This window comes from Homarus americanus, unplaced genomic scaffold, assembly GCF_018991925.1.
Source record: "Homarus americanus isolate GMGI-L3 unplaced genomic scaffold, GMGI_Hamer_2.0 scaffold13503, whole genome shotgun sequence".
In the NCBI taxonomy this organism is placed as follows: Eukaryota; Metazoa; Arthropoda; class Malacostraca; order Decapoda; family Nephropidae; genus Homarus; species Homarus americanus.
In genome coordinates this window covers 3802-15401 of record NW_024717783.1, presented here as the reverse complement: position 1 = coordinate 15401, position 11600 = coordinate 3802, and the positions used below count along the sequence as shown (strand labels likewise).

Sequence of the window (11600 nt, the reverse complement as noted above, 5' to 3'; positions counted from 1 at the left end):
AACTGTACAAGGTCATAGTTGCTCACTCCCTTACGTTCATGGATGTACTGAGTGTAAATGAGACCACACTGAGGCCAGAGTCTAGTGGAACTTAGGTACATTTCCAAGGTTGAAAAGGCTGGTTTGTGCCTTAAACCACTGGTGCCTTGGTTGTGCCTTAAAAACTACGGGTACATGTGGAATCTAGGTTAGGAAGCATGGTTCACGGGTATTGGTGGACTCAGTAACTTCTTGATAATAGTGATAATATTTTTGGTGTAGTTAATACTATTTTTTAATTACTAATGTATGCTATGTTTAGTTAATATTTCTTAAATAAATTTGATAGTATTGTTTTTTAATGTTTGTGTCACTAATTGATGACAGAGAATGAGGGAACTGTTTTTCAGATGAGGTTCCTCCTCTCTGTTTAAGTGATACTGTGATTTAGTTCCTTTAATGCATTTAATATTTCTTATAATTCCAATCTCAGGTATAACCTTTGTTCCCCAGAGTAGTGTTAAAGTTAGGTTAGGAGGTGTGCATCGGTTGGGGTAATATAATTTTATTGAGTGCCCTTTAGGCCTATTAATGGTGGATTTAATAATTTCTTATTTTATTACAATTTTCTGTGATCTATATTATTTTGTTGAGTGCCCTTAAGACCTAGTCATTGTAGAGTTATTAATTTCTTATTTTTTAATACCATTTTCTCAATGATTGATATTATTTGTTGAAAACCCTTAAGGCCTGCATCTGTTGGTGTAACATAATTCTATTGAGTGCCCTTAGGCCTATTCATGGTGGAATTAATAATTTTATATTTTTATACCATTTCCGCAGTGGTGGTTATTATTTTGTGAAAACCCTTAAGGCCTGTGTCATGTGTGCAAGCAACCCTTCTTTTTTAATTTATTGTTGTCTAATGAGGCATTGTCTGAGTTTCTAATAATTTCAATATCATGTATAACTTTTATTCCCCAGAGTAGTGTCTTAAGTTCAGGTTAAGAGGTGCGCATATGTTGGTGTACCATTATTTGATTGTGTCTGTAGTGTTGGACGGAATATAAGTGTCTAAATTTTACAGTGTGTGTCATTCATCCCAATCACAGTTGCTATCCTTCCACGGGTCACGGGAATTCATTTTGTTCAGAATTTAAGTGTTCTTGTGCTGGTTTGGGTTTTTTCCACGGGGCGCTTCCACTGCAATTACCATCTAATAATATTTAATAAACCCCAAGTCAAGTGAGAAAGTAAGTCCATCAATTCCGATTCAGTTACACACACACACACACACACATATATATATATATATATATATATATATATATATATATATATATATATATATATATATATATATATATATATATATATATATATATATATATATATTAATATTTTTTTTTTTTTATTCCATAGTATGTTTTCAATTGCGAGTTTCCTATAACCAAATACAGCACTGCACAAAACCTGACGAGCCCCTGTAAAACGCACGAGTGGGACTGTACATGCGCAACAGTGGAAAATCACTTCTACTTCTCTTTCCTAATGGCTTTTCTCCTGTTTTCTAAGCACTTCTCTTTCTACTGATGACAAGTTCATCAGTGTCACTACTGCTAAAGCACACGATCTATTCCGAATTTACTCCTCGAAAATAAAATTTTCTTCATTTTGACTCTCACTCTCTGATTCCCATAATTGTTAAAAATAATTTTAGGGTGTTAAATCATCACTTCGGCGACAGAAATCTTTCCGCACGACGCCTTTACCAGATACATCCTCCTCGATGACCAAAACATTGATTATAAAGATGATGACCATTGTGAGGAACAAAAGGAGCTTATCAACTATTTACGATCCCTGTGTTTAATGATTAAATAAACTATAAAAAGCCCTGGATGAACATACATTACTTAATAAATCTGAAGAAAAAATACTTTGATTGTGCCTGGGAGGATTTAATATGTATCATCTTAATAATGAATCTAAAAATATTATAACATGATTAAGTTATATTTATTATCATACATATCATAAAAGAAAACATGCTAATTGGGAAAAATAAGATGGAAATATCTTAAACAGGATTGAGAAATAAACAGAAAAGGCAAATACAAATTTATACACAACAATGTCGAGTGAGGTAGGTTCCTTACAGTGTAAACACGTCATAAACTACAACCAATCAGAAAACAACAACATGAGAACCCTACAACGTTCATGTCCTTAGTATTGAACCTGAATGATAAAACTGACCAAAACTGCCCAACATCTGTTTTTTTTATAATAGATTCATTTTCCTCATACTTTTCACCACCTGAATAAATAGTTACATTTTTCTCCATAAGGACCAACAACACGCATATCATATCAATACTGAACATAGTTTAACAACACAAAATCCCTGATAACACGAAAATAACCAACTAGATATATGTGATGTTATGATATTTTTTCCATTTTTATTTCGATAATTTAGATTTTTAACCCAAACTGGAAATATCAGTTCTTGTTAAATTAATAGTGCATTTGGCAGTTGTAATTAGAAGATTTGAGGATATGGAGAAGTAAGAGATTTATTTTGAGAGATAGCAAAGTTAGATTCTTAATAGTTGTGATGCAATGATATATGTTAATACTTATGGCATGAAATCATAAAGTTAAGTACAGTCCATGCAATTCATTACAAGTACTAAAAACTCTGGCAAATACCACCAATTCGTCAAAGAGAAAATTCACAACCATATGTAAAATTATTTATTCATTTACTAGGCAGAAGCAACAAAGGGCACTGGAGGCTGCCAACTATCCACTCTCCCTTACACAGGACTTCATCAGACCAAATAACAAAGTAGCAACACCAGCAGTCTAGAGTTAGGAAAATATTTAAATTTGTCGCACACAGAGGAGACATTGCCTCGCCTGGAATCTGGACTTTGTCCTGGATTGCCGTGGGCCTCTGCCTTGGGCCAGTGCCTGTGTGTCGTGGCGGTATATATTCCAATTTTTAAGGACACCCTACTTCGTAATGTATTTAAAGACCATCACAGTCATGCGAGTGTGACATTCGTATGGTAACAACCACTTGGAGCCAGACCATAAGTCAATCAGTCAGAGTACAGTCCTCATATCTGGGTGAAGGCGACCACAGTTTCCGGCCGGTTTTTACCAAACCTCCAAGGTTTTGTCTCTCTCTGGGGGACCCATTTTTTTTTTCATTCATCCATCCCAGTCTCTGCCTTCCCTTGCCTTCCTGCCCTCGACTTTGCCCATTAATATATATCTTATTGTCCCTCATTCTTAATTACATGACCAAAATATCAAAATTTTCTTTTTCAGGAAATTTCAAGTACTCCTCTTGAAGTTTTTGCTAATATTAATAATCCTTCGTTTGTTTTCCTGTCAGTGTAAGCTATTCTTAGCATTCGCCTATACCAACACATTTCAAAGTCCTCCAACTTCTTTTTGATGTCTGCTGAAAGTGTTCACGCTCTGACCCATCTGATCCATACATCAGTCCATGCCAGTTAAAAAAGCCTTCCAGGAGATTTTGTCTCAAATTGAAGTTAATGTCCATTTTCATTAGGTCATATACATTATTAATTAAATGCTGTTTTGCCTGCCCTATTCTTGTTTTGATTTCTTCCGTACATCTACCATTACAGCTAATGTTATTTACTTCCAGAATACGTTAAACTTTCTACTTGTTTAGTTTCCCTGTTGCCTACCATAATCTTTATTTTCGGATTTATATGAAATTTGGAAACAACCAATATTTTAGTCTTTACAGCATTAATTCTTAAACCATATTATTCAACTTTTTCCAATAATTTGTTAGCAAATTTTTGTAAAGCATCTTCACTATCTGGTATAAAAGCAGTATGAGTTATTGAATTTCTGAATTTTTATTGAATTAAAATGCTGTCTATTTGATTTCTATGTTGTTTACCTTGTCCTGGGATGAGACTCATGTATAGAGATGCCTTGGGTGTTGTTCAGTGCATGTCGTTGCAAATACATGGAAAAAATAAAATGGACCGGGAACAAGAAAGATATGCGAGTATAGGATGTGTTGTCAAAGTAAAAGAAACAATTGAGACCTGCAATTGTGTGTAAATGAGGCAGAAAGTCAGTCTGACCAGTATCCTGGGACTTATATATATATATATATATATATATATATATATATATATATATATATATATATATATATATATATATATATATATATATATATATATATATATCTTGATAAATTTGAGTTTTGTTCAAACATCTAGAGGCAACTGAAGATGTCTTGAATAAAGACGAAAGCTAAGGTACTCCGTTGTTTCCATTTTCCCGTGTGATTTTATCAAGATTTATCTTATCCACGTTTTCATTGTGGATTTACATGATATATATATATATATATATATATATATATATATATATATATATATATATATATATATATATATATATATATATATATATATATATATATATATATATATATATATATATATATATAAGAAGATAAGTAAGGGTCACTGCCTTATGACCGGAACATCGTGGACCCCTGCTGTCCTCTAGGGACTTGATCTCACCCTCCTCTACTGTATATATTAGCCTTCTCAACAAAATAACATAAGAAAATAAGGAGTCTGCAATAGGCCGGTTGGCCTGTGCATGGCAGCTCCTGTCGAGAGTTACTACCACTCTCTATCATCCATGAATCTATCTAGCCTCCTTTTGAAACTTTCCAGAGTTCCCGCACTTACTACAAAGTTGCTAAGCTTGTTCCACTCGTCCACCACCCTATTTGTGAACCAGTGTCTTCCCATCTCCCTCCTAAACCTACACTTATCCAACTTGAATCCGTTGCTCCGAGTCCTATCATGCTCGGATATTATAAGAACTTTATCTGTATCCCCTTTATTGATTCCTTTCACCCACTTAAATACTTCTATCATATCTCCCCGCACTCTTCGCCTTTCTAGGGAATGCAAGTTAAGTTTCTTTAACCTATCCTGATATGGAAGGTTTCTAAGTCCCGGAATCATTTTTGTCATTCTTCGCTGCACCGACTCTAGTGAATTTATATCCATTCTATAATAGGGGCACCAGAACTGAACCGCATAATCGAGGTGCGGCCTGACTAGCGCAAGATATAGTTGCAATAAGACCTCTGCACTTTTGTTACTTACACTTCTAGATATAAAACCCAATACTCTGTTTGCCTTATTTCGAACATTAACGCAGTGTTTTCTAGGCCGTAGTTCCGGGCTTACAAATACCCCTAGGTCTCTTTCACAAGTCGACTTCTCTAGGTTGATGTTGTTAAGGCTGAATACATTATAAGTATTTGTTCTTCCAATATTAAGTACGCTCCACTTGCTGGTGTTGAATTTCATTTGCCATTTTTCAGACCACCCCTGCAGTTTATTTAGATCCTCCTGTAATGCATTTGCATCCTGCCCTGAATTAATTTGCCGCCCTAGTTTGGTGCCATCCGCAAACTTGCTTATGTCACTGCTGGTCCCAGTATCTAGATCGTTTATGTAGATTATGAACAAGAGTGGGCCTAGTACTGACCCCTGGGGAACCCCACTGGTTACACGGCCCCACTCAGATTTAACACCATCTACGCCAGGGGTTCTCAACCAGGGGGGGAATTTCCCCCCTCAGGTTTTCAGGGGGGGGGGGGGAACTGATACTAATATGGAAAAAATAAAGGATTTTCAGTATTATATGCATATTATTTGGAATGCACTTTTTGAGGCAGACAATCTTGGAAAGGAGGGGGGAATGACATTCTTATATATGGTGAAAGGGGTGCATGGGGCAAACAAGGTTGAGAACCACTGATCTACGCTGACCCTCTGCGTTCTATCGGTGAGCCATGATTTTATCCAATTTAAAACTTTCCCCTCGATACCATGAGCCTTAATTTTTCTCAGAAGCCTCTGATGCGGTACTCTGTCAAATGCTTTGCTAAAGTCTAAGTAAATAACATCGAAATTTTCGTCATTATCTACTACCTCGAAGACTTTCCTAAAAAACGTTAGCAGATTTGTTAGACAAGATTTTTCCTTTGTAAACCCATGTTGAGAGTCGTAGATTAATTTCCTTTTAGTCTGTACTCACCCCTGAAGATGTGAATTACACTAAAGCGCTTGGGAACTTCGTGTTTTCTTTTTTCCTTGTGGTTATCAGCATATACCTGGATCACGCGCACCTACAGTGATTTGCTTGCATCATATATATATATATATATATATATATATATATATATATATATATATATATATATATATATATATATATATATATATATATATATATATATATATATATATATATATATATATATATATAAGCCCTATTTTTTATTTGTTAATTTATAAAAACTTGGTATATCTAACTTATATAATTACGGGTATTACACAGTGCTTACCAATAGGCGAAGCAGATGTGTGGGGAGATGGTGAGTTAACCAGTCCTTCCTATTTTCCACCATTTCAGAAGCTCTCTTCAATTTGTGGTTCGTGCCAATATTGTGAACGAGTTACCAAATGATTATGCGCACCTGTGGATGTGCAAACTGCTCAGATGAGCTGCTACCACAACAAAATGTTGCCCCCTATCCTTTAGGATAATATGCCACACATGGGTAGATTTTAACGAAATTCAAGAAAAAATCTTAAGAGAGTCATTGAACATTTAAAATGAGTGGAAAAAGATGAACATTTAATTTAATTATTATTAATCGAACACGGACTGACTGAAACAGTCAAAAGCAGAATAAAAAAATGATACCAATAATGAGTTTAAGAATATTAGATAGTCTTTATGCAACACGTAAACTTCTTAATTTAACGCTGTTAGTTATAAGCATCCCAGTAGTTCTCAATATCAGCAAGGGAGCGACCATGTGTTTCTGGAGCAAAGATCATAATTAACACACCCTGAGCTACAGAGCCCATACTATATACCAGGAACGCCCAGGGCAGCCCTATTGACGGTTCTCCGTTATTGAAGGTCAATGTGATAAGGAATGCTGAGAATGAAAAGGCAGAAGTACTGAAGCTAACACCAAAGGAACGCACGGAAATAGGCAAAACCTCCGTTGACATAGTCCAAGAGGTAGATCCCACCCCTCCACCATATCCCACCATGAACGATAACATACCCAACGGCGGAACCCAATATAAGGAAGTCAAGTCCACACCAGAGTCCTGCAGGAAAAAGTAAGTAGCTAATAAGGCTGTACCCAGAGCATTGAGAATGTTTCCCACGAGCAAGATGCGTTTCCGAGGACTATAGAATATAAAGAAGATTGAGACACCCCTGATAGCAGCAAATATTGCTGTAGCTATACATGAACTTAAAGATGGGTCGAGCCGAACACCTGACTCCTGGAAGATTTTGATCATAAACCCAAACACCACAGACCAGCCTCCCATCTCCTTCAGGATCAGTATAAAGGCTGACACTGTTACTGCCCTTAAATTCGACTTCTTCCTTAACGTTTTGAATATATAGCTGCAGCTTGTAGTAGGTTGGACGTTTTGTGATACAACTCTTAACTCCTCGATTTTCTCACCGTCAGAACACCGTAATTTGGACAGTACTTGGAAGGCCTCTTCTTTCCTATCCTTCCTGATGAGCCAAATAGGAGACTCTGGCGACACCAGAAGACCAACATATGCTGGCAGGAACGTCACAAGGGTCATCATCCAAGTCACGGTAGGCCAAGAAAGAAAATATCCAGCCAGGTAGGCCAGAGGGTAGCCCAATATTGAGATAAAATCATTGATGCCGATCAGTCCACTACGACGACGAGCGTCGCCAACAGCGTAGATGTAGATGTAGGTAACGGGAAATATGACTGCATAAGCCCCACTCTGGTCACCGTCGTGTGTATTACATAGAAAAAACAGAGAATCCGTTTATTAATGTCACATATGCACTCTGCTGAAATGGAAAACGTAATAAACAGTATGGAGAAGAGTGTATTGACAGTATTTATGACATATACCTCTAATTTTGTAAGTTCCCTAGGTACATAAGTCTCTGACTTCCTCCACTTGTATTCTCTCTAAAGATGGGTTCTGTGCACCTCACCTCTGTGGACGCCTTGTCGTGTCGGAGCCTGACGTGACGTCAATGCTAGGACAACGGCAAACTTCGATCAGCACATAAATCCCCCCTTTGGTTTGTTACTTAATTTATACAAATATAGGTTGCTTCTATGGCCTTCCTATCTAACCCTTTATGTATAATCGGTTGTCTGGCACGACACCTTACGGCCAAGTTCACCAGCTCATATTGCTTTCATTTTAGGAAGGTCATCGAAGCGGCTGCTCATGAGAAGCTACCACGGGGTCTTAAACTTCGCGGGGCTGCTTCTACTCTAGCATTTCTCCGCACAAGATCATTAGCAAGAGTGATGGAAGTGGGACAGTGGCGATCCACAGTATCTTTTTTGCGAGAGCTGCCTTGCACTGCACCTAGACGACATACCAAGCGTAGCTATGGACGCCTCACCACCAGTTCTAACCTAATGTGAGTCACTTAGATTTTAGGTACTTTTTTTTTTGTTTTTTGTTTTTACGTACAATGGCAGTAGCCATGTCCAGTTTAGTTTGTGGAAGTAACATTCTTGTTCCTTTTAGTAAGATTTTGTTACTTTCATGTATTTTCGTCGAGCCTTGAGTAAGTTATTTGTTTTCATCATGCGAACCGATAAGTTGATTGGCATTTTTGTGTTAAGAATAAAAGTTCTGGCAAAGTGGATTTGCTTTTGTTGTTTGTCTTGATGCTATCCACAGTCCACCCCCACTTGCAATGCAGCGCAGATACACTAGCGAACGCTTCTAACCACTAAAATTGGGACTTAGAATGATTGAAAAATCTATTTTTAGGAGTGGGGCGGATCTAGTACCATCGTTACCCGCTCTCTTCCCCTCCCCTCTCTGCAACTGCGTCAGGTCATTTACGCTTGGTATACTGAAGACGGATCAGGTGTGAGAGTTCAAGCGTCAGGTGTTGGAGACTAAGATAGAAAACGCAGTGGGGGATGATTGATGCAGCTCCTGTAGTAGTTTACAGTTATTTTTCTCTTTTGTCTTTCGGCAAGGAAGCTAAGCTAAAACAAGAATAGGTTACATTTAACAAGTATATATGTCATGGAGATTCCCATTTCTCCTCCTAGGAGGAGGATTTGAGGATCTCCAAACGCAGGTACTGTGCACTAGCGAACGCCCTATGCCACTAAAAATAGTTTTCAGTCCTTCTATATCCCCTTCTTAAGAATAAAGTCCGATTGGGAAATTGTGAATATCATTGGGGGTGGGATCCATCACAACAATTGAAAAGGCAGAGGATAACATTCATTCATTATTTCTTTCGAATTAAATGCGACTGCCTATTCAGCATCTTATCATAATAAGGGAAATCAAGCACAGTTCATACTCATGTTATTCACCATTGGCTTATTTATTAGGAAGTAACTTAAAATATATATAATACTTTAGAAATTTATGTGAATAGGTAAAGGGTATATTTTATTCAAATATCCATTTAATAAAGATTTTTAATTTCAAAATGAATAGGGAAATTAACTTGGTAGTGAAAATAAATGTGAAGATCAATTTACGGTGTTACGAGTTGGGGATTTAGAATATAGTTAAAAGTCTACCCAGATCCCAACAGGCAACAAAAATAAAAAAAACTTAAATACACAAAGACAATCGGACTATAAAAGGGTAGACAAAGGATGCGATTTTTGTTGTGTATAATAAAGTACCATAAATCCCTTAACAAAATATTCAGCTTTCTATAATTTGCCCTTAACCATACTTAATCTAAACATACGCAACATTGGCTTAACAGTATATACATATTTATACAACATACAGCAATCTGAAGCAAGTGGAGGTGGGAGGTAACATAAAATACTCAAGTGCGGTGCTGAGGTGTCTGACGAGTAGGGCTGAGTATTGAAGAAGAGGGTAGGTAGTCACTGTGCCGTAGGTTTCCAGGATAGGTGATCCTGTGGTCACTTCCCAGAGTGAACTGAACACTCCTCGATCCGGAGCTGATGAGGAAGACTTGGAGGAGGTGATGCAACAACCAGGATATGGAGAAAGGAAACCCGGGGTGGTGACTAGGACTAGTCATACTTGGGTTTCGTCCCTAGATGGCATTGCTCGGTAGTGCTGGGTAGTTAGATCATGACAATAGATGGCGTGGTTCGTAACACACCCCCCCTCCAAAGACCTCGTAGCGCTGGGGCGAAGGAGGTGATCACCTGGTGCGTCTGGAGAGTAGCTGCTGCATTTCCACTGGAGCTCGGGATAAGGAGTCCGCAATCAGGTTGTCCATCCCCTTTATGTGCCGGACTTGTAGATTATAGGGCTGGGTGAGGAGAGCCCAGGGGAGGATTCGCTGATTGGAGGTCTTGTTGGTTTGGATGAACGTGAGCGGGTTATGGTCGGTGAAGACTAGGGTTGTTTGTGGGCGAGATTGGAGGTAACATTCAAACTTCTTTATTGCCAACACCAGAGCCAGGGCCTCCTTCTCTATGGTCGGTCTGATCTTTCAACTAGCGGATGGTATGCCACAATTGGACATCAGTGGTTGATCAGTTGGCAGCTACTCCGCTAGATCGATTTTACGAATGGAAGGAGACGGAGTGTAGTCAGGGAATTGGACTTCCCTGAAGCTGGAGGCACTTTGAGGCGGTGGAAAGACTTCAGATTCACCTCCGTTTCCAGATGTAAGAGACCACCAGAACTAGTAGGTCTGTGAGGTCGGCTGCGCTGGAAAGTTACTGCAGAACCGGCAATTGTGCCGCACATTCCCAGGAAGCGCATGAGTTCTTTCCTCGTCCTTGGAGTGGAAGACCAGATGGCTTTAACGTTTGCGTCCTTGGATGCCACCCATATCATGCGGCAGTATGTCCGGTATATCGCTGCGAGGCTTGACCAAAAAGCAGGTTACCGGGGTGTGGTGAATCCAGTCTCTTTGATCTAAATGCGGTATCTCAACGCTCAGATTTCGTCCCAACCGTCGACACCACCCTGGGTCATCCAGGTAGGCGAACGTCCCATCTGGAATCCTGAATGGTAATTGATTGCCCTCTGGAATGTGGCGAACATTAGAAGCCCAAATGCCATAACAAATATTGAAAAAAGACCAAATGTGGAGGTTGCCATCTTTGAGATTATTTTGCCCTATCAGTGGGTCCCCACTTGATAATATCAACTTTCCTTTATGTCACCGTAGTAATAAATTTTTTACTGCTTCTTCAATCAAAAGGTGTTAAAGGGTAGGAGTCTGGGAACTGAGTGACCTGAAGTTTCACTTTTACAAATATCGTACAAGAAACAAAAAAACTGCTATCCGGGTTTTGGAATGAAGGCAAGGTGAAGCCAGAGACTAGAGGCTCAGCTAAGTTATGAACAAAAATATACCTCCTTTTTCATAATCTCTCTTTTTGTGGATTTAGTCGATGTAGGTGCTAATGGGTTGTATCATCTGAGATTAACTTAATAATAATATTTTTGGGAAATGTTGATAATAACTTGAAGATCTTTGGCGAGAATTAGTTCAAGAACAGAAAAATACTC

General features: G+C 38.3%; 1 protein-coding gene across 1 annotated transcript; it reads right to left on the bottom strand.

Moving 5' to 3' along the window:
* Nucleotides 1-6798: 6798 nt before the first annotated feature.
* On the bottom strand, nucleotides 6799-10844 carry LOC121859022 (facilitated trehalose transporter Tret1-2 homolog). The gene is made up of 2 exons (XM_042355685.1): nucleotides 10647-10844; nucleotides 6799-7871 (listed from the first exon to the last, which is right to left on the bottom strand). Exons 1-2 carry the CDS (start codon nucleotides 10842-10844, stop codon nucleotides 6849-6851), a joined length of 1221 nt encoding a protein of 406 aa, XP_042211619.1. The 3' UTR covers nucleotides 6799-6848.
* Nucleotides 10845-11600: the final 756 nt, after the last annotated feature.

Coding starts and splice junctions, on each gene's coding strand:
- LOC121859022 (XM_042355685.1), bottom strand. CDS start 10,844: ATGCGCTTCCTGGGAATGTGCGGCACAATTGCCGGTTCTGCAGTAACT. Junction 7,872..10,646: donor CACTCCGTCTCCTTCCATTC/GTAAAATCGATC, acceptor GACGGTGACCAG/AGTGGGGCTTATGCAGTCAT.